Source organism: Martes martes (assembly GCF_963455335.1).
Source record: "Martes martes genome assembly, chromosome: 5".
NCBI classification, from domain to species: domain Eukaryota; kingdom Metazoa; phylum Chordata; class Mammalia; order Carnivora; family Mustelidae; genus Martes; species Martes martes.
In genome coordinates, this window is record NC_137892.1 from 135,224,754 (window position 1) to 135,248,807 (window position 24,054).

At 35.5% G+C, this 24,054-nt stretch overlaps 1 protein-coding gene across 2 annotated transcripts in view; it reads left to right on the forward strand.

Annotated features, from left to right (window-relative positions):
- Positions 1-24,054, forward strand: part of FYB1 (FYN binding protein 1) — a 148,142-nt gene that overhangs the window by 120,257 nt on the left and 3,831 nt on the right. Inside the window, exons 8-16 of one of the 2 annotated variants that reach the window (XM_080804614.1) lie at positions 463-607; positions 4,953-4,975; positions 5,994-6,060; positions 6,997-7,134; positions 8,606-8,631; positions 10,795-10,861; positions 13,757-13,847; positions 14,846-15,008; positions 23,152-23,185. In XM_080804614.1, the coding sequence (XP_080660740.1) occupies positions 463-607; positions 4,953-4,975; positions 5,994-6,060; positions 6,997-7,134; positions 8,606-8,631; positions 10,795-10,861; positions 13,757-13,847; positions 14,846-15,008; positions 23,152-23,185 (754 nt within the window). The remainder of the gene's footprint in view (positions 1-462; positions 608-4,952; positions 4,976-5,993; positions 6,061-6,996; positions 7,135-8,605; positions 8,632-10,794; positions 10,862-13,756; positions 13,848-14,845; positions 15,009-23,151; positions 23,186-24,054) is intronic. The other variant, XM_080804613.1, reaches the window with a different exon arrangement.

Consider the following 24,054-nt stretch of genomic DNA (forward strand, 5'->3'; position numbering starts at 1 on the left):
TTAGGGTTTTTTTAAGACAATATTAAATATGCACATTCTCTTGTTAGGAGTAGTTAACAGGGCAGACAAAAATAGGAATATTTAAAAGGACAGGGATAGCTCCAGCTTCACCTCATCTGTGTTATTGTTTTAGTGGGAGAACAACGCAAATATTTCTATGATTCCAGGGAGGAACGAAGGGCGTTCATTTCCTCCTTGGTGTTAAACAGGGGTGGGGAGGAATGAATTATGTGAGTCACTTTGGAATCCTTAAAGTAGACCTAAGCTTACTGCAAACCACGACGGCCTAAGTCTTTGACAAAGTCCAGTGAAACGTGTCTACATTGGAAGTCTATAAATCAAATGTGCATGCAAGAAAATGAAGGAAAATTTAAACAGCAAATGTGCAATGGATATCTTATTAACAATTTGAGATATGGAAACTACAGTTACCTGACCATAAATCACTCCTTCTTTTGGTAGATGGCTACATTAGAACAACTGCTGTCCAGATTGACTATGATTCCCTGAAACGGAAGAAAACGTCTCTCGGTGTTCTTTCTTCAAGACCTATTGAAGATGACCAGGAAGTCTACGATGATGTTGCAGAACAGGATGATATTAGCAGGTATGTGAAAATACACATTGTAAAACAGCTCGGGCTGACTGTCTTGTTAGAGATTATATATTTTAAGATCCTAGAATTGTACTTTGCGTTTTTCCGACTACTCACTATCACTAAATTGCCATTTACAATCACAGATGTTTCAGTGTGGGCGAAAGGTCATTTGAAACCCCATAGTCTCATTTTTCACTCTTGAGCTGTATGTATCAAAAACTACTTAGCAAATAATGAGCCATTTGCCAGGTCTTGCCAAATGCATTGTGATTCTGTAACACAGTTTTATAATACTCATTCTCATTTGATCTTAGGGTTATGCCTAAAGAAATATGATTTTGCAAAATATGGAGCATGGGATAAAATTCAGCTCAAAAAATATAAAAATTTTTGCTCTAAAATCTGAGCCTAAATATATTTGTTGTTCTTGTTTGGAAACATAACAGATAACAGAAAGAAGATTGCTTTTTAATACAATTCTACTTTGCTTTTACAGGTAAAAAAGTAAAAGCTCAGTTCTCTATGATCCCTGGTAATCAATGAAGGGTTCAATTTTCTTTCCATGGACCATTCATTCCACCAGATTGGAATGACTTTCCCTGTAGGAGTCACAGGAACATTTTGCTGGGGTAGAGGAGACAGGACAAGACATCCTTCCTGGAGGAGATGGAAGGCAAGAGTTGCCATTTTCTCCCATGTACCTTTCCTTCCCATCTTCCCCTTCTAAGTCTTCTGCTTCCTTTCTTCATCCCTTCTTTTCCATCTCCTTTTTCCAGCTCTGATCCTCCTTGTCCCTTCTTCTCTTTCTTGCTTTTCCATTTTGCTTCTCCTTTCGTTCCTTCCTTCCTCCAATATCTCCGTTTCTTCGGTAAAGCCATAACCCCATCAAGTTGACAGAAAAGAGGATGAAAATCTCCAGCCCAGTTAGGAATCCTTGTTTTCCTGTGTCCATTTTGCAGAACTGGGAAACATCCACTGTGATCTCAAAGCATATAATCTATGCTAGATCTTCACTTGGGTAAAAATGCGGTCTGCATCTTTCATAACTTAAATTTCAAAGAAAAAAATTACTTCAATTATCAAACTGATATCAAATTGATATCAAATTGATATCAATTTGATATCAATTATCAAATTGATATCAAAATATCAATTATTTTTAAATATAAAGTGATCAGTATAATAATATACGTATAAAATGCATAAAGAATTCAGTTTCCGTCCTGCAGTTGTTCCCTTCATGTCATCAGTTAAGGTTGTTGTGCTGCTTTCTGGCAGCTTTGAATTTCTAAATAGCCGGCAATGCCTTCTTGTCATGTTTTGATATATGTTGCATAATTTATGGTAAATTTAATAAATATGCCATGAATTATGCAACATATACCAAAATATGCAATGTATGCACTGGAGTTTACAGAGCATAAATTGGCTTTAGTGATCAGAAATGCTCTCTGACCTAGTTTGAGAGTCTATAAATGCCAGTTTTGAGGTCAAAGTTTTAAAAGGCCGTATTCTGAGATTCACAGAATTTTCTGTACATGAGTATGTCATTCTGCCTACCTTCAGTGTCTATACTTTACGTTTCATGTTTTATTTATCTTAAAAAGTGTTTTTTTTCTCTTGTTTTGAGATTAAAGATCTCCAGGAATATTAATACATGCATATGTATGATGCACATACACAAGAAAAAAGTAATAAATCCACGGAAAGGATTGATGTTCCTAAAATGTAGCATAATTTAGTCGTAATAGGGAACTACTTCCCAAAACTAATACGATTACCTTACCTTTTTCATTGTATGGAGTCCATAGATACCACAACTCTAGAAGATACACTCTAATTAGTAAGCATGTAGCAGAAAAATAATCTATTTCATGAAATGGAGTTGGAGGAGGAGTATGGTTTTCATGTTCAGGATCTTAAACAAATATAGCACCACAATAGTTACTAGCATGTATGTCAATCTTATGCATATTTAATGAGAAAATGAAAACAGAAGTTTGGTCGGGGTTTTTTTGGTTTTTTGTTTTGGGGTTTTTTTGGTTTTGGGTTTTGTTTTTTTTTGAAGCTACAGCTGCTGCCGGCAGAGATCTCACAACAGAACAGGCTTTGTCCTTAGTAGAACAAGGAAAGATGCTGAGCCCAGTCGGCAGCCTGCCCTGGCAAGCGTAGGAGAAAGCACCATCCTGTCCTTCCCCTTCTCCAGATGCCCCCTGGGTCCTTGCACGCTTCACCTGCTCTTTCCCGCTCTCTCTAGGGTAGGGGGAGCTGACTGCTCACTCCAAACTCTTTGAGCAGGCAGGAGGTTTAATGTTATAGGTCCTGACAGCTCTCCTTCTCCCTTTGTTCTCAACTAAAGCAATTTCTGTAATAAGTATGAGACGTTGAAGAAGAAAGGAAATTATACATGCAAATACTTTATCACATAACACACTTTGCTTCTCTGAATGGTCACCAAACTTCTTCCCTCCCTCCTTGCCTTCCTTTCTCTTTTCTGGCACATTCCTCTCCTTACCACCACTTCATCTGGTAAATGCTTTGTGTTCCGAACAGACCATTTTAAGAAGTTGAAGAAATGCTCTAAAAATAAAATAATGTGTGGCAGCTCTGCTCCTGATTATTAAAACTCTGTTCTTTGGGAATTGGTATGAGTATCTCCAAGATGAAATGTATTTGCCAGGAGTGGCAGTCAACCAAAATTGTAATTTTTCGCATAATCCTAACTGCTTGTTTCACACTCAAAGAGAAGTGTCAGACAAAATGAATGTGAAAACGGTATGTAAGCAAGTGGAGAACATACTTAAACTTCATGAAAAATCAATTCCTTATTTACATATTAGGACATTCATTGCATGTTTTTCGGCAAGGTTCCATTAACACGGTATGTTTTACTTCTAAATTAACCACAGATCTGTGTCAGGCCCATTTCTTTTATTCTGATTTCAAGGTGGAGGTATCAGAATGAGTGTATAATTGATACTGCAGGACTGTAATGTCAGACCAGTATCTGTTGCTGGTGGATTATCCAAAGGGCAAAAATGGTGGTTACAGGGGGTGCAGCCAAGTGAAGATACAACAATATTATAGAGGAAGGCAGGAGGCTGAGGTTCTTATGTCAGCTCTTCTGTTAATTAAACATAGGTTTGGTCACGTCACTTCATTTTTCAGAGCGTCGGGTTCCTTTCTGCAAAAGGGGAAGATTAAAACAGACTTCTGAGATTTTCCCAGTTCTCACAATCTACTCTTCTTTTGCTCTAGCAGAACTCACATTTTAGTGGAAGACACAGACAAGAAAACAGATGATTATAAAATAGAGAAAATACAGAGTGTTAGAGACATAAATAAGAAATACAAGTAATATGGATTAGAAAATTGGGGACCACACTATTTACAGTAATAAGAATAAAATTTCGGGGTGCCTGGTTGGCTCAGTCGGTTAAGCATCCAACTCTTGATTTTGGCTCAGGTCGTGATTTCAGGGTCGGAAGATTGAGCCCCACATCAGGCTCTGTGCTGGGTACAGAGCCTGCTTAAGTTTCTCTCCCTCTCTCTCTCTGCCCCCACCCCCTACTTGCTCTCTGTCTCTCAAATAAACAAATCTTAAAAAAAAAAAAAAAAAAAAGAGGAAGAAGAATATTTCATGAATAAGATTTCAAAGTTTTAGAAATTCTCTCTTTAAAAAAGAATATAATGCTACTGGACTAATATAAAATGCTGTGGCTATAAAATATTAAAAGAGAATTGGAGCCACTTCAGCGGCACAGTCAGTTAAGCATCTGCCTTCGGCTCAGGTCATGATCTCAGAGTCCTGGGATCGAGCCCTGTGTCAAGCTCCCTGTTCAGTGGGGAATCTGTTTCTCCCTCTTCCTCTGCCCCTCTTCCCCACTCCTGCTCTCTCTCTCTTTTTCTCTCCCTCTCAAATAAATAAATAAATAGAATCTTTTAAAAAGAGAGAGAGAGAATTGAATTTGACGTAATAATGGTTCTATACGACTTCTGGAATACTACTGTTAGTTGGTTATTTTTCATAAATCTATCTATGGAATGAAGCAGTAATGTATAGCCTAAAAACGACCCCATGGGAAACGTCAAAAGCAAACAGTAACATGGTTTTGAAAACTTTATGTAGTACTGACCCTCACTTGATTCTTAACAGGTTTGCTTTATTTTGTTTCTTGCCTTGTTTCTATTATGATAAGGAACGATATTTCTTCCTCTTTACATAAAACATCCAGACAACTTTGAACTGCAATGTTCTTTCTCTTTTGTATAACTGTTCAATATATGTACTTCTCTTCCCAATAGCTACATAGTTCATATGCTAATTTAATTTGTTGTTGTTTTTTCCCCCTAGCCACAGTCAGAGTGGAAGTGGAGGTAAGCCACACACTTTTATCAGCAGTTCCTTCAAGTCTTCATCATTTTTGTCTATATTAATGATGAGATGCTTTTGTTTGCAAATAATGAGGAGGATCTTAATGTGGGTACCACCGGACTGGGAGCTAATGACCTGGGTTCCACCCCTGCCCATTGAGTGACCCTAAACAAGTCACTTCTTCTGAGCTTGTTGTGGGTCATAGGGTATGCTATTTCCAGTGTTCCCGGGGCAAACTTGATTTATGCCAATTGTCTGAGCACAATTACATCCCTCTTCAATTTTAGAAGTATCCTTATTTGGATAATTTATATGGTTGGCCTAACATGACTCCTAAAGACTCCTCATATTCTTATCACCAAAATAAAGATATTTTATTAATAACTTTCAGTGACAAAATTCTCATCCTAAAAGTCAGATTTCAAGTTCTTTGTACATATTTCTGAACAGAGGAGGTACTCAATAAACTTTTTAAAAATAAATATTTGTCAAATAGCAAGGATCTTGAGGGTTTACAACAAAGGGTTTAACTCTTAAAATATCACCTTGATTAAATGAATCAGAGCTATTACCAAATTTCAAAAATTCACCTTTCATTCTGTTTTTCTTCACTTATATCTTGATCAGTATTTTTCTGAATGTCCCCTCATTATTAATTAAATTTTTATCACCTTTTCCCTCTTTTCCACAGTATTTAACTCTATTCCTATTCAGTTTTACTTTTTCTCATATTCTCCCCCATTCCTTTTATCTCCAATGCACAGTGCCCTTTATCATCCTTCATATATTTATTAAATTTCACCTCTAAGAATTCCTTTATAAGTAATCCACAAAACAATTTAACTACTACCTATGTGAGAGTGGGAAAATAAAGTTATTTTTAAATTAAATGGTTGATAAGGAACAGGGATTTTTTCTGGAGTTAAAGAAGGCAGATTTATCATCAAATTTTGAGTGACGGTTACATGACCAAATTATAAAATTAACAGAAGATCCTTTCCCCCCACCATCCAAATGAAGGAATGTTCCCACCTCCCCCAGATGATGATATTTATGATGGGATCGAAGAGGAAGATGCTGATGATGGGTAAGAATAATCAGTGATCTACTTTCTCGAAATTTTTTTACATACTGAAATTTAGTGTTGATTTCTGGTTAGAATAAAAAGCAAAAAATTGTGCTCCTTATTACAACCATCAATAATGATTTGAATGTTTAATTAATAGCAGAAGTAAGTCAGAAAGTGTAATTGCACCACACTTCAGGTGAAGTAGTAGATTATTTGGAAGAACCTCAACAACTTTGTCAAAGGAAGTAAAATGAAAAAGAATGATCCGTTAGAGATTTTTTTTCAAACTTTTCCCAATCATTTGTTTATCAATCAATAATCTTTGGAGAGTTTATCAGTTGCATGGCTATCTTCTGTATAATAATCATACTTATAGTCAACCCAAATAAAAGGAAACCATCTGCTATTTGTGGCAAAACCAGTATTGAGGGGGGAAGGGGTAACGGGACATCGGGCATTAAGGAGGGTATGTGATGTAATGAGCAGTGGCTGTTACATACAACTGATGAATCACTGAACTCCACCCCAGAAACTAGTAATACACTACATATTAATTAACCGAATTTAAATTTAAAATAAAAATTAAAAAACAGTATTGAATGCTTAATTCTCTAGTTGTTTAAATTTTTGTAGTGGCGTATTTTAAAATTTAAGATCTGTCACTTAATTTTAAACAGAAAATAATGCAAAATTGATGTTTAATAAAACTTAATTTTGTCTTAGCTTGCTATTCTAAAGCCAAGAGAAATTGCACTAAATAAAAAAAGCAACTTGCCTACTACTTAACTAGTAGCGGCAGCATTCAAAGACCATGGCACCGTCTTGTGGAATACAATGAGTCACTTGCTGCCTGAATGATCAATGCAGTATAATTACGAAAAATCTGAATGTCCCCCCAACGTCTTCACATTCCACTGATGATTCCATTTTGATCCATGCCTGCATGCTCCTAAGCTCCACACTACAGGTTGAAGACAAGAGTAATTCGTGGTCCTGGGGGATTTTGAAGATGTTAAAGGGAAAAGATGACAGAAAGAAAAGTATACGAGAGAAACCTAAAGTCCCTGAATCAGACAATAATGAAGGTTCATCGTAAGAGTCAACCAACCAAATTCAGTGCACAATAACTACACTAATGTGGATTTAATCAAATGCTACTAATATTTTATAACCAATAACCAAATTCCGACAGGCTTAAGTCACTTCAGTATTATTTTCCATTAGTCCTCTTAGCCTCTTTAACAGTATCATCCTTTACTCACGCATTTACAAAAGAGGAACAGAAAGTATTCAAAAATTGTCATATGCTTCAAAGATATATATTGCCTTCCCTATAGACACGCACAGATAACACACACGTATGCACGCACACACCCCTTTACATACTCATACACACTGCATTTCATAGAGCTTTTTTTTAATTGCAGCATCATTCATACCTAAAAGCTCACTATTCCAATGCCCCATTTTATTATGTAATATTTTGTAGTGACTCTCTTTCAAAATACACATTCTCTTTTAAAAATTAGTTTGCCAGAAATAAAGGACACAATAGGAATGTCTCTTCTCTAAATACAGTATTTAAAGTCTTTGTAGCTCCATAGAGTCTCCATACTTCACTAAAGCCTTTATCAAATAGTAGTTCGACATAGACATCCTCATTTTAAACTTTTCTGCAAGACCTAAAACCAACCCTTAGTCAACAAGACACTCAAAATTGTAAGTAAACATAACAAATCCTCTTTTTTTTTTTTTTTCAACAATTCCTCTCTTGATGCAGCATTTCAGATGCAGACCTTACTTAGAAACAAAAGCAGGATTATTTTTGCTGCTTCAGTTGCACACCTCCTAATTTTAATTTTCAGTCATTTAAACTAATGACCTCTCACACCCTAGTGTAACTGTGCACCATTCTTCTAGTGATGTGTATTCGCGTGTGTGTTTAAAGTTCAGAAAGTAATAAAAGCAAAGGTCTTTTTCTGTTGCAACTAAATACCACCAAATCCTGATTTCAGATCACTTCTATTAATAAGTTCTCCCTGTCTGGTTTCACTTGATATTCCTCTCTTATTCACCATTCTCCTGTTAGGGAAAACAGGGTCATACAAAGAATCCTATGACCTTTGTTCATTTCAGCCCTCTATTTCTACTCCTTAAGGCAAATAAAAATTTCGACCTGAGCTATGCCACAACAATTCTAAAACTTTGAGCCCATTGAATTTACTCTGGTGGTATGATATGCCCAAACGTCATAGAACAAATCTGAAAATATTGGTCAAATGGCTATGGGCAAAACCAACCATTGAATGCCTTGATGTTGGGCTTTTTTGGCCACTATTAGAGTTCAAAACAAAACAAAAACAAAAACTTGTGAAATTCCAAATTGATGGACAGAAACTGAGACTCAGTGGAGAAATGGAGATGAGAAAGGAATGACCACCAGCAGATTAATTAGCCTTCAGAAGCCTTCAGGTTGTTGCTTGTTCACGCCTCTCCTAAATAAAAGGTCTCAATTCCTGTGTTTATATTGGTCTGATTATAATGTGTTCTCATTTCTTTCCAGTTTCCCTTCTCCTCCTAAACAATTGAGTAAGTAATAAAAACTAATTACATATTTTACATCTCATTTCTTGCAGATGGGGTAGTAGGAAAGCATTGGTCATGGTATTTAGAGGAAAGCCCTGACTCCGGAAATATTAACTTGTGTAAACTTGTCAAGCAACTTCTCCTGGGGGGGAGGAAGGGGGGACACAGTTTCTCAACAGTTAAATAGTGAGAAGAGGAAATTTTTTCATATTGGGGGTTTTTAAAGATTTTATTTATTCATTTGCCAGAGAGAGAGAGAGAGTACATGCAGGGGGAGCAGCACACAGAAGGAGAAGCGGGCTCCGTGGTGAGCAAGGACCCTCCACCAACGTAGAACTCCATCCCAAGACCCTGGGATCATGACCTTAGGGGAAAGCAGACGCTTAATGAACTGAGCCACCCAGTGTCCCTAATATTGATGGTTTTTAAACAGTTCACCCCGTGGAGGAAGGAGTGAAAGGACAAAGGAACTATGGAGAAAGGAACAAGTGGGCAGGGATAGACACTGATATTTCTCATGTCTCCTCTACCCCAATTCAGTCAAGCCTGATATATTGGGCTTCTGCATAAGGATTTCTAAAAATGTACCAGATTATATGACACCAAGGCCCTTCTAAATCTAAATTTCCTTGATTTTTTAAATATATAATTTATATTATATTTGGAAATTATTCCACTGTTAAATGTAAAATAGTTTCTTCTTCATACCATTTTGATCAGCTTATTTTTTTTATCCCTGCTGAGACAGACCTTTCAAAGATTCTTCTTAAATTGACTTTGAACAAAATAAAATGTCTCACAAGAATATTCAGGGGCATTCAAAAAGTTTGAATTTATAAATAAATTGAAAGAGAAAAACGAAACACACAGATAATCTATTCTTCCAGACTGTTTATCTGACCTACCTCATTTTCAGTTATCAGTTTGAAAATACATAAGGCACTAATTCAAATTGATTAATAACCGATGAAGAGTTTATATCTTAATCTATAATTTTCAAAAAGTATTCAAGAAATTTAGCTCCACAAGGGGTAGGTATAAAGTGAAACAAATGTGATCAGTTAAGTTAAAAAAAAATGCGGTTTTTTGTTTTAATTTTCTTTTATTTTCAAGTGTCTTTTATGTACATATGTATGAAATAGTAATTTTCCCCATTCTAGAAACCAATGATATGACATATTTTTCTAATATTAATGATGGGTTCTTCACATAGCTATGAAATTAATTACATGAGTTGGGGGGAGAATGTACATACACAGACACACATGTATGTAATATAAATATATACATACATATGTACTCTCTCTATATATATACAGAGAGAGAGAGAGATTCTTAAAGGAAATTAAATCCTTGCCTCTAGCAGAGAGCATTTAAACTTTCTATGATAATCATTCCTTAAAACATTTGTACTCTCTTCAACTCATTTCAGCCTAATTTGTTGTGGAGCAACTTAACAGGTGCAGAGAGGAAGCAATTCTTCTGACTTTATTAACAAGAGGTCTAGATGGAAGAAAAGTGTCTACGGGTGGGGAAAGCCATTGTACGACTTAAAGGCATAGACACTTTTCCACCAACACTGATTCTCAGTACCTGCTGGGACCAGACATGTCTTATTAATAGAAATATTCTTCTATTAAGGTGGTACCACATCTAATATTACTATAAGTTAAAAATTAATTAGAGACAGATCAGTGAATAAAAGAGAATGATAGGTAGACAGACACAGACATAGAAAGGCACAAACATATAAATAAAATAATGTATATTACCAGAGCAACCCAAATCCCCCAAGAATCAATCTCTACTGCCTATTGCCAATGGCTGGTAATGCTGATTTTTTTGTCAGCAATCTACTAATCCTGCCATTCATCCCATGTGTGGATCTTCAAATAATCTCAGTCACTAGTTTAGGAGATTTATCCTGATAATGTTAGTACAATCATGACCACTGGCTTTTTTGAGGGAAATTTAGCAGAAGCATCCAGGCAGAGAAAACCTCTCCCCTTCAAGGGGAGACAATGTTTCCAGAAGAAATGTACAGAGACCCAAGGAAAACTGATTTTGTTGTTCTCAAAACAATTTTTATATTAAAAACATCATCAGATGCTCATATCAAAATTCAAACTAAAAGTTTTCAACATTTGATATTTTGCCTTTTGTTAGATGTGGGAGATGAAGTTTACGATGATGTAGATGCGTCTGATTTCCCTGCTCCACCACCAGAGCTGATGTAAGTCAAATGTTTCCATTTTGAAATAAAATCCGACTCTAGTAGAACTTTTTTTTAACCGCAGTGTCGTATCTAAAAGCTCACAACCCAATGCTACGTTTTATTATATAAAATTTTATAGTGGCTACCCTTCAAAACACACATTCTCTTTTAAAAATCAGTTTGCCAGAATTAAAGGACACAACTTGGAATGTCTTTTCCCTAAATACAGTAGTTAAAGTCTTTGAAGCTCAGTAGAGTCTCCATACTTCACTAAAGTCTTTATAAAATGTTAATTCCTCGTAGAATTCCTCATTTTAAACTCTTCTGTGAGACCTAAAACCAACACTCAGTAAACAAGACACTCAACATTGTAAGTACACACAACAAATCCAAAAAAGAAAATTCAAATAGAATAAAACCGCCAAAGGTTTGTACATATTATGTTTGATCCTGTTCAGTCTGTCGTCTCTCTGATCCGAGCTCTGAAGTTTCAGCTGGGCTTGTGGGTGGAAAGTCTCGATCCTGATTCCCCTCTCCTCCACATTCTCCCCTCCTTTGCCAGTCTCCCTCCTCCTCCCCCCTCTCCGGGGTGTTCTGTTCCTTGTCCTCTAATTATTCTTTGCCCCGTGACTCACTGATGTGATCATTCATTTATTCATTCATATACTCATTCACTGGGAAAATATTTGAGAGCCTGATCACAACTGATCTCACTGATTCATCTCCTCCCTTTATTTTTACCCTTTTGCCAAAAGCTTTTTTTGTCTTGAATTCACTTCTTAGTTTATATCTCAGCTCTCACCTTCCTTCTTCAAATCTCTTCTGTCCTCCACAAGATTTTTTCCTTTTATGAAAAAAAATGATTTTTGTTTTGAAAGGACTTTATTATGTCTCTTTTTCACAAAAGCATCAGATTCTCAAAGTTTCCATTCAAATTTAAAAAAAAAAAAAACGTTAAGAATGAATAGTGACATTCTTCAGCTCACCTAGGGTTTCGATTTAATTTCAGGCTAAAACTGTATGAAAACCTGTTAAGATCAGTTAGTACAAAGGGTGTACTTTTTGAAACCTCTTTTGAAATAGAAAATAACATGGTAAGATGCTTTTTTATATTCCAATAAGCATGTGAGATGAGCTGATCCATACGGTGTATGAAAGCAAGTATACTTCTGTAGCTTTCTCAGGAAAAAAGGTAAATAAAAAGAGCTTGAGCTTGGTTAGTTAAAGGAAGAAAGTGACATAGATGAGAGATAATATGCAGTGTCTTCTGAGCAATACTACAAAAATGCATGCGTGCTTATCTACTTAGTATTTATTTTTTACCAACACTGTTAAGTTAATTTTACTGAACAAGAGAAAATATCAAGATCAAAGAAACTGAAGGGGGAATATGCTATCATTTCTATGTGAAGACCGAGTTCTATAGACACAACAAACAAGAAAAATAAAAAGAGAATCATTCTCCTTTTTTCCGAAAGGAAAACCTAATCTTCAGTTAATATGTTAGGTTTGAAAATTCCTCACCATTGGGGAGTTACTTCTATCCCTGACATTTTTAAATGCATTTTTCTGTGTTTTCTATTACTGTGGAAATGTCACCCTATTCCATTAAACAGCTCTCTAGAAGCCCAGTTACACACTGGATCTTTTCTTCAAGTCGAAAAAACCCCAGCTGATTAAACTTTATGTGATATGTACCATTTTCTTTGCTGCCGCTTATTTTCAGAGCTTAAGACTGTTTTATGTTCTCTAATGTAATATTCTATTTTTAACTAAAACTAAATATCAATAAGTTATCTTCTAAGAGAGCTCTTGGGCCATTTTTAACATGCACATATATCCTGATATTTCCAAATCGTTAATTTGGGACAGCAAATCCACTAGTGCCCGGAGCACCGTGACACGGGAGGTACTGAGGAAGGCTGCAGAAACCAAGTCAGGACGTTGTGCTAATTCATTTCACAGTAAATGAATTAATTCTAAGATTCAAACCTTAGGAATCAAATATTTTGAATATATCAGTCACAAACAAAACTTTATTGTAGGTAATCTAGAGAAAAATGAACATCCGTGTTTAGAACTTCTCATTGTTCACAAAAATTCTGATTTTTAAAATTCTCTCCTTCAGGGACATCCAGCCTTTCCCTAACATCCACATTCAACCCTAGCAAATGTTCCTCAACCTTGGTTGCAAATTAGTATTATCTGTGGAGCCTTAAAATATATATATGTCGGTATCTAGACCCCACTCAGTCTAATTAATTAGAATGTATTTAATTTAATTAAAATTTCTAGGAATTAGACAAAGGCATTGGTACTTTTTAAAAACTTCCCAGGTGATCTTATATATGGCCAGGCTGAGGAATTACTATCGTAGGCTTATTCTTATGACAATTGGCATCAGCCCAGTTCGTGTCTATGAGAGAAAGTGCTACCCTGGCTTCATTTTAAGTAGATGTGAAAACCTGACATATAGATAAATTTCTCAAGCCATAAAAATCAATTAAAAAAAAAATGTTCTCTTTCGAAAATCCTTTTCTATGATATTGGCCAAGCCACTTAATTATCTAGGAAGGTTTGAAAAATGCAGAGAGGTTGACAACAGGTGGGTTGAATCAAATGAAACCTCTGATATGTAACCTTGTTCACACTGTACCTGAGTAATTTTACATGGCTCAGCATAGTAAATAATCACTTATTCCGTTTTAACTCATAATCTGTATTCTTTTGGAGAATCTCTTCTGTGTTACAAAATATTATCACTTATTACAGGAATGTACTAGATTTCTAAGAAAAGATATTAATTTAAAACAAAATTTAACAAAATTGTAATTTTAGGGGTGAAGTCTCTATTGTATGCTGTTCTTTTTAAACTAAACTAAATGCTGTTTTATGTGTGTTCTGTCATCTTAGTCAAGGAGCCAAGGCTAAGACAGAAGAAAAAGACCCCAAGAAGTTAAAAAAGCAGGAAAAAGAAGAGAAAGACTTCAGGAAAAAATTTAAAGTATGTCATATTTAAATATCAGACAAAGTTCAAAGTGCTAATGAAAAAAAAAGATTTTAAAGTACCAAAATGTACATATTAAAAGTGTAATTATCCGTATCGGTTATCCATCTTACTCCTTTATTTTTTATATAATTTTCTTTACATTTGAATTTATTCCTTTAACAAATTTTAAGCAAGCTCTCTTGCATGCACAATATATATACTGCAATAATCATTTAAACTTAGCTGTTCTTTGAACTTTAATAGTAAGATAATCTAAAAATAGAATGGATTTAAAAATATATATGTATATATGTACCAATACATATACATACACTGGAAAATTATTCAGCTATGAAAAAGAAGGAAATCTTGCCACTTATGACAACATGAGTGGCCCCTGAGGGCATTGTGCTAAGTGAAGTAAGTCAAATTGAGGAAGACGAATATTCTATAATATCACTTATATGTGGAATCTTAAAAAGCCAAGCTCACAGAAGCAAAGTAAAATGAGAGTTACCAGAGGCTGGGATGGGGGACATGGAGGAGATGTTGGTCAAAGGTATAGACTTTCAGTTATAAGATTAATAACTTTTAGGAATCTAATGTACAGCATGGTCATTATGGTTAGCAATAGTCTAATTAATGTATACTTGAAAGTTGTAAAGAGAGTAAATCTTAAATGTTCTCACCATAAAAAAGAAGTGGAAATTATGTGAGGTGTGGGAGGTGTTAGCTAAAGATTTGATGATAATCATTTTGTAATATATGGGTATATCGAATCAACAGACACCTTAAATTTTAAAAACGCTTTTGATTTTTAAAATAGTGATTGTATTAGGTTGGTGAGATTATGAGTGGTTTTGCCCTCAAAATTTTTTCTTTAATGTTTTTACTTTTTTAAAACAAGGAACTATTCATGGAGCAAAGGCTTTCTTAGTAAATCTGTCACTAAGGGAATTCATTTAATAGTACACATCAATCAATCATATAAATGTTTTTCTTTGTTTTTCCAGTACGATGGTGAAATTAGAGTCCTGTATTCCACCAAAGTCGCACCTTCCTTTACTTCCAAAAGGTGGGGCACCAGAGATCTGCAGGTGAAGCCTGGTGAATCTCTTGAAGTTATACAAAGCACTGATGATACAAAAGTTCTCTGCAGAAATGAAGAAGGGAAATGTAAGTCACTGCTTCCTTTTCGTCCTCGAACATGTTTTCCCCGATCACCCCTGTTTTATTAACCTTGTTTTGTCTATGCTTTATGAATTGTGGGATATGTTAAGAAACTAGAGATCGTGCTTCGTGGAGATCAATGTTATTTTATTTGAATCCCTTTTCATCTCCCACCTGCTGTATTTGGCACTGTGGTGCCAAGTTCATGCCAAATTTGTACTTCTCAAAATGCCAATCCACAGACCACCAGCATCAGAAAACCCTTTGTGTATTAAAATCACAGTTGCCTGGACCCGCCCTGAGCATGCTGAGTCATGAGTTCTGGGGAGCCAGACAGAATCTGTGACCCTCGCTTCTTCTCTGGCTTATTCTCGGGTACACCAGAGGGAGAAGCAGTGTGCTGAAGGAGTGAGTGGCTCTTGTTCGGGTCTGGTTTTGAGATTATATAGCACACGGCACATCTAGAATTTCCAGTCTTCCTACCTTGCAGACTGACTTGTTTTCAGTTCGTACTTGGACACGCTTCATACGCTGTAGTCTTCCTAATGAATATAAGAGAGTCTCCTGTCTTCTTTGATTTTGTGGGCTATTGAAACAGACAGAGGGACATCTTTTTGTCACATTTGAAAAGGAAGCTTATTTCACTTAAAGACCAGGGAAGGGTAATTCAAAATGATGCTTCCTCTATTTTTTAATTTAATTTAATTTCAATTTAATTCCAGTGTTGTTAATGTGCAGTGTTATATTAGTTCCAGGTGTAAAATATAGTAAGTCGCCGCTCACTACACCCCCACACCCCCCGGGACTCCCCCCAAATGCATGCCTTCGTACCACGTCATATTCCACGGGTTTACAAGAGAGTCCCTGTCTCTTTGACTTTATCGGCTATTAAAACCCACAGATGGAAATGTTCTTGTCAAGTTTTAAAAGGAAGCTTATTTTACTTAAAGTCCAAGGAACAGCCATTCAAAATTACGTGTCCTTTATTTAAAAGCAAAGACTCGGTGTGGCTGCCCCCCTATCAGCTTGGTTAGTCTGTGTGGAAAACATGAACTCTGAGTCGAATTTTAATGACAGGAAGGTGACTCAGGGACAGGAACTGAAATGGGAGTTTTAAGAATAAAATCGGTGACTCAAGGTTGGGGAAATGGATCTAAAGTTATCATGGAGGAGGTGTGGTTGACTTTTAAAAGGAGAAAATGAAATGTGGGTACAAAGGATAAAAGACACGAGTGGAGTAGTATTAAGGCTCAAAGGTCATGGTAGCTAATGTGTAAACAGTGCTCCAGCACAAAGAAAGCCCCCGTTCAGACTAGCATATGTGAAGATGTACCCCCAAGGAATAGCTTTACATGCAGAAAAACTCCATGCGTTAAAAGGTCATCAAGAATATTAAAAAGTTTAAAAATTCAAAAAGTTTTAAATAGGTTATGATTAATATACCAGATTGAATATTTACACAGAGACTATGATAATAATGTGAGGAAATTCTCACGGCACGATAGTAAGAGAAATAAGAAGCCTGCTTCATGTGGGATAGGATTTATAGCCCTGTTAAGAAAATTATACAAATAAAAGAAACTAAGGGACACTGCTGATAGTGGCTGATTGAGGTGATGAGCCTAAATGAACCTGTTTTCTTTCCTCTGGTTTCCATATTATATCACATTTCTGACAAGAGACAATTGTCCGAGGACTTGCCCTGTGGCCCTTTCTCTGGGGCACAAGCTTCAGACCGATCTTGCCATGCTGTCCTGAGAGTCTTATCTTTTGCAACCAATCCCGTGTAAAGTCATGCCTCACAACTCCAACGTGCACACCCATCGCATGGGGATCTTGGCCAAAGTGCCGATTCTCATTCAGCGGGTCTGAGGTGAGGTATAACATTCTGCATTTTCCCAAGCTGCCAGGGAATGGATACTGCTGGCACAATGAACATACTCTTGCGTAACAAGGGTACAAATGGCTTCATCAACAACCTGTATGGATATAGATGAGCAGGAAGAAGCAGCTCCAGAAACGGAAATGTGGAGGAGACTTATCTTTCTAGAAGCCAGTGCATCTTAAGCATGAGACAAACAGGAACTACTCAGGGATGATTCCGTAATGTGCTATCATTTCCTACTTGGACATCAGTAATTCTGAATACTGTTATGAATACTTGAGGGCTCCTGCCCTCTTAGAATTTATCATCTGTTAAAACTGAGAAGGGCAAATGTGTAAAATGCTGATAGGTCACAAGCAAAGGCTCCACGTAACTTCTATCTTTTTTTTTTTTTTTTTTTTTTTTGTGGTGCAACACCAACGCCCTTTACAATTCCCAAGCTCACGGATAACTAATTCAAGTCATAGGTGGTTTGGGGACCGTCTCAAACAGAATGGAAACCTGATGATTCTATCAGCAGCGCTTGTGTAACTGTTGTTTTTTATTTAAAGACTCTCTTTGGACTGGGCTTTGTCTCAGCTTCTGCATTTAGGGAGTGATTCTGGGAACCTTATGAGCAAGTGGAAAAGGAGACAGGAAAGGAAAGGCAGTCAACAAAGCCTTGTTATGGAAAAAGTTGCCACTTAGGTAATTGCAGCTTATACCAGCTGAGAACTCAGAGTGGCAGTGTTATCACATCCAATGAGAAACAATTGGGGTATTGTTACACCAACTCCTGTCCATGCGGAGTTGAAGCCTACTCCTGGGCAGGGGGCGAGCCATTCGGGATACTGAGCAAGGTGATGAAGAGCTCTGGAAGCCAGAGAAGATTGATCAGTTAAAAAAAAAAAAATTGCAAGTGTTGTGCTTTGGAAGCTGGGTAAACCAAAAGGCACTGACATGCAGGGGTGAAGGTCTATGGGCTAGAGCATCTGCTGTTGCCTTTCATGTTGAGCTTTATTCCAAAATGTAATTATCATATCTGCTTAATTTCACTTTTATTTTGCCAAATATCCTGCTTTTCTTAATTTTTCTAAACCTCCTGCTTATTCCTTTCTTGAACTGGACCCTTGGCATTCTTAATTTCCCTAATCTCTGATCCATTACTCAGGTGACTTCTATAGGATTTGGGAGGATTGTTGTGTGGATTTAACCCTCTCGAATCTAGATTTTTGCAATAGCCTTTCAAATGATATGTCTACCTTACCCTTGTTCTCAGCCAATCCACCTGCCACACTGTTACTCGACTATTATTTTTTAAAAACACAAATATTATCTCTAGGCTATTATATAAAACCCTATAGATTTAGCCTCAAACCCATCAACTATCCTATTGGCAACTGCCACTCCAAAAATATATACTACTGACTTGTCACTCCCTGAGTAAATTATGCTAGTTCATCCTTCTGTGCTGTTTTATTCTACTTCTAATGCCCATAATTGTCTAGTAAAAAACAATCCAGTTGTCATCTAAAATTAGAAGCACACCCACTCCCTACTCCCCAGTCACCCATCACAATTTATCTCTCTGGCCACACCATGCTACTGCTTTTGTCCTTCTAATTGTCCTTCCTGTTTTATCAATCTGTTATTCATATTAGACCCTGAGCTGGAGAGTAAGTTCACTGAAATGTTGTCAACATTGTACTGCCAATCCTCCCGCGGTACCTGGCACCTTGTTTAGGGCTTACTGAATTGAATGTAACAATTTGGAGATTGCAGTTGGAGAACCAGATGAAAGTCTGACGTATAGACACGCATAAGAAGAAGTCTGTAGAGGAGTTTAACTTGTTAGGAGACAGAAGTTCTCTGTCTTGGTCTTAGTGATGTGGTTTGCTTGTTGTGTATCATGTAGGAGCCTTTAAATCTTTCGGTTCCTTATTTCTATATCTGTCTAGCTGTAAAGGCATTTGCAATCCAACACCATCGTAACCTTAACATCTTCCTTACTTTCCGTTCATTAATCCATCAAAGAAAAGAAAGCATACTTTATAAACTTAATTTGGAATGGTAGAAATTAGAGGAGAAAGTATTAACAACAATCTCTTCCCATTATGGAGTTGAGTACAAGCCACCCTTACAAGCATTATCACATTTGATCAATTACCCCACTGGCTTGTGGAAACACATATCAAAGAGGCATTGAAATCTGAAGTATGTATTTCTGGCACATTCCCAAATGTTTAGAATTTCTCTCTAATATTTGAGCGTGTTCCACAACTCAGTGTCTCATAAGCTGTATGTTTCCCCACCTCTTGTAGGAAAATTTCTACAAAAGTGTGGAAGGAGACATGAACCGAATTATTTATGGTTAAAATGTTCTCCGTTTTCTTTGGGCATCAAGGAAAGGGAATTTCAAATATAGTTTGGATTTTCTCAAATCCAATTAATCATTTCTTTGCTTAAATAATTTTGTTTTCAATTTTAAAACAGCAGATGCTCAGTGAAGAAAATTTTTTAAATTCAGAAACTTAAAAGTCCCTGGATTCGAAGCCCTAGAAATCAGGAGAGAGGGACAGAGAGAATGAAGACAGGAGAGAGAACATTTTTATAACACTAGGCTAATCATTTATATTTTGTTTTATACACTGTGCTTTATTTTTTTCTTTCTGTAATATTATGAGCATGTCCCTTTGATGTCGGGCATTGTTCCACTTGCATGGGTAAGTCTGTGCAACAAGGAATTATTGTTTTTAACTGCATGAGGCCAAATTGAGGAAACTGAACTTCATTTCTGGACTTAGCTCACAACAAATGAAATAAAAAAGAAATAACAAAAGTTGTCATTTTTATTAAGAAATTTGAAAATATGACAACAAAGATATTTTCAACTTTTCCAAAGATGATTTTGTGTTTCCTTCATAATTCTGTATTCATGACACCCTTCTTAAAGGTCAGTCAGTGCTGAGAACTGGCACACGTGGGGGATGGGTGTTACTTTCTTAATTAACTCTATCCCACCACATATTTCAAAACACTTGTTTCAAGCCACTTTGTTCTGCTGTATGAATATGAAGTTTCCAAATAATCATTTCATATTAGGTGTGAGAATCCCTTGTGAGTCAGCACCTGCCGTAAACATGGTGCCCATTCTACATAGCATGGAGCTACGATGACTTTTTTGCTTATTTCATTGTACTTTTCATTAATACTCCTTATGATGGATGTACGTGGAACACTGAAGCAAAGAGATCATTTTTCTACTGCAAAAAAAAAGTTATTTCTAGAAACTATAAGGGAGAGATTATATAAAATATAAAAATTCATAGTGGGTCACTTTTTCCAATACTGTCATGAATCAGTCATGCTTTTAATCGAATGAAGTTTTAGAGATTTTTAAAGGTACTAGACAGCAAAACCCATGCTGTATTAAAAGTCATTAATCCTGGGGCGCCTGGGTGGGTAGCTCAGTGGGTTAAGCCTCTGCCTTTGGCTCAGGTCATGATCTCAGGGTCTTGAGATCGACCCCTGCATTGGGCCCTCTGCTCAGCAGGGAGCCTGCTTCCCTCTCTCTCTGCTCTGCTCTGCCTCCTTGTGATCTCTCTCTCTGTCAAATAAATAAATATAAATCTTTTTTTAAAGAGTCATTAATCCTGTAAAAATGTTATATAATAATAATTTTATAGCTAATGAGTCCCAAATTATCACATCATTTCAGGAAAGTAAAATAAAGCAGTACAGTACCATCCCACACTGCATCTCCTTGATACATTTTTCTTAAATAGTATTCATAATCATTCATATTTATGTAGCTCACACAGAAGCAACAGCCACAGCAGAGCATTCAATGAAAAGAAAAGCCATTCCTTAGAGCTCTGGAACAACCAAGACATAGGAGGAAATGTAATAGGGGTTTGAGAACCTAAAATATATTTTTTATAATTAATTTTGTGAAGACAGGCTATTAAGCTATATATCATAGTTATTAACTTCGGTCATGTAAAAGACTATTTAATGCTTAATTACTACAGACAGTACTTTATCCAGGTCTACACAATTTTAGCATACATGAGTTCTTAAAAGATTACCTAAAAGCAAAGGAAAATAAAAACCTTTAATTTCCAAAAATGGTGATTATATTCTCTTTGTTTTGTTCTTTATTTCTTTAAATCTCCTAAAGATTTTCTTTAAAAAAAAACAAAACCAGAATATATTTGATACTGTAGTAAGTCCAGTCTCTGGCAATAGCTTTAATTTTGTATATATTTCTCTGATTTTGTATCTTCTAAATGTTAGTTCAGAGACATTCCAAAGCCTGAACAGCTCACAGAGATTTCCTTCACTGTCAAAAGCTTCAGCTCATCCATGTCATTACTTTGAAATTATTAACTTAAACATGAATATCTCATGGGAACACTTATTATTGTATTCTTTTATTTTCCAATTTGTTTTAAGAAAAAAAATTATAAAAAAAAAGTAACAAAAGCAGAGCCACCATTTTTAACTAATGGAAATAAAAAGTTTGGAATATTACTGTCTATAGAGAAATGTTCACATTTTATTTTAGCTCCAAACACCAGGGCGGGTAAAGATAGATTTCAGTTATTGGGACCACGACATGAAATTCACAGTTCATTCTGAAAACTTGTTATCTGCATAGATTTTTCTTTTTTGAGAGACACACATAGAATTGAATTTTTTAGAGACGAGCTTATCCCCCTTTAAGAATTATGTTAAATTATGATATATACCCTAAGTTTTTAGAAGTCTGTTAATATGAAATGAATAAAAGAACTGTAATATCAAAGGCAACCAAGGATATTAACTTTAGATGTTCTTACAGTAATAATTTTTGCTACTTATGCTTTAACTGAAATAGAAAAGGAAGGTCTAACAAGGTGTAACTTCTCAGAGTCTGAGAAAAATATTACATGATTGTGCTTTTATCATTTTGACACATGCTTCATTATTTCCGTACTACAGGAATTCAAAGATAACTTTCAGTTTCCTTTTCCAAATAGGATTCTAATAAAATTTTCATTAAAAAGGGGTGAATTTCTTGATAAAATATTTCAGTGGAGGTTTTTTTTTTTTTTACTCTGGAATATTTCAAGGGAAAATTCATTTTCTTAAGTTTCAGTCTAGACTTTCATTTGTATGATCCCACTTTTTTAAAAAAATGTTTTTGCGTGTTAAATCAATGGCAATATGACATCATTATGTTTATGTTAATATCATCTGTATTACTCTTTGCCTATGTTTATAATTTTTTACACATTTACCCTAATAAAAATTAGATCTAAAGTGGACCAAGCCCAATAGATTGACTCTGAAAGAATTTAGAGGCTGTATTGACAAGGCAATGAAAGCTACTAATCTCAAGCATATAGTAGAGTTTACGTGCTAACACAAAACTAATAATTCCAAAGACTAGTAACATTAATTAAATGTCAACAGAAATTTTCTCAAAAAAAATAGTCTGTATCTTTTCTTAGGATTGTTTTGCATAATAGGGGCAAAGATAAGGTGCTTAAAAAAAAAACTTTGCTTTTTTTGCATAAAGTATGGTCTACTTCCTATTTAACAGGGGAATCACTAGAATACCTGCTGTGTGTTCTTCTAATAATGATTTGTATCATGAAAGATGAAAATGCACGTGTCAACACTCTGTCAAATGGCAAAAACATTGTGGAAGACCTTCCACACTGAACTTGAGAACTATTTTGAGCCCATTTAGAATGCATACTCCCCAAGTAATTGCAAGATTGCTGATCTGCAAGGGGAGTTGAACAATTTCGACTCTATTCAATATAATAACATTTTAAAACTTAAGGCTTTGATCTAATGGTATTTGAAATACCTACATACAAACTATTTTTCTATTTAGAGAAACTGTAAATTCTCCCTAGGACAGGGTCACATGGGTAACACCATGAAGAAATAGAGTAGAATTTGGAAAAGCCTTGTGCTACGATATGCAGTAGCTTAGAGAAGAAGATAAATTGTTTATCTTTAAGGGGAAAGCTTGTAAATGGATGAAAAGAGACTTGTAGGAGACAGAAAAAAAATTAGAGAGAAAAGGAGAAGAAAGGAAGGAGAGAAAAGTGGACATGAATAAGAAAAATAGGTCATATTTGGAAATAGAATTATTCAGTATACTATATCACATTATATCATATCACATTACATTAGATATTCAATTCTATTTCACTTTCTTAAAAGAAACAGTAAAGATTATTCAAATCTGTACTATTAATAAAATTTACTTTCTTTTTTTTTTCATAGATGGTTATGTCCTTCGGAGTTACTTGGTGGACAAGTAAGTTCATTTTCTTCTACTACTAATAAAGAGTATTATGTAATTTTTTAAGAAAGATTCCTAATACTATCTAAAAAATATAATCTACTAAACTGTCATAAATAAATTTTAAAACAATATGCTATACTAATATCAGTATGGTACTACCCATCATAAAGTTAAGGTTTTCATAAAACGTCACTCTTTCAAATAAAGAAGAACTCTTCTCATTCGTGAGTACACAGTTCATGGTCATAAACATTCATTTGAGACAGACATAGCAAACATTGGAGACGGGAAAACCACTAACACTTTCATTAAAATTTTGCCTTTCACTTACTGATAAATGCGGTTGGTTGAATTGAATTAATCAGGGACCGATTAATGTCTACACAGTAGGTGCTAATGTCACTTGTTAGTAATTTGACCCCCAACTGAGGGCTTTTCTTTATTAGGCATAGTAGAGTATTAAGTTGCCTTTTTGGAAGTATGCCAGAATAAAGATTGTCATCAATGATTCTCCTATTCTTATGAATAAGATGTTGTCACAGTCTGGTACTAGTGTTCTATGAGAGTTCCCCTCAAACGTTGTAAGATTCTGTTCCAAGTATATCAGTGCAAGAAGTGAACTCCATTATCATGTGCATATGCCAACATAAAGATTTACAGAATTCTGCATAATAAAAAAATCAAGGAAGATTCACAAACTGTATCCATGCACAACCTGACGCCAATCGGAAAGAGACAAATCAATGCTAATGCTTTGTCAGGAAACTAGTAAAGAGTCAAAAGAAAAATAATTATAATACTTTTCTTTTTCTCAGAGCATTAATCACAATGGTAGGCAAGCACTTCTCTATTTTATGGAAGATATAAATTTCAAGGAACGA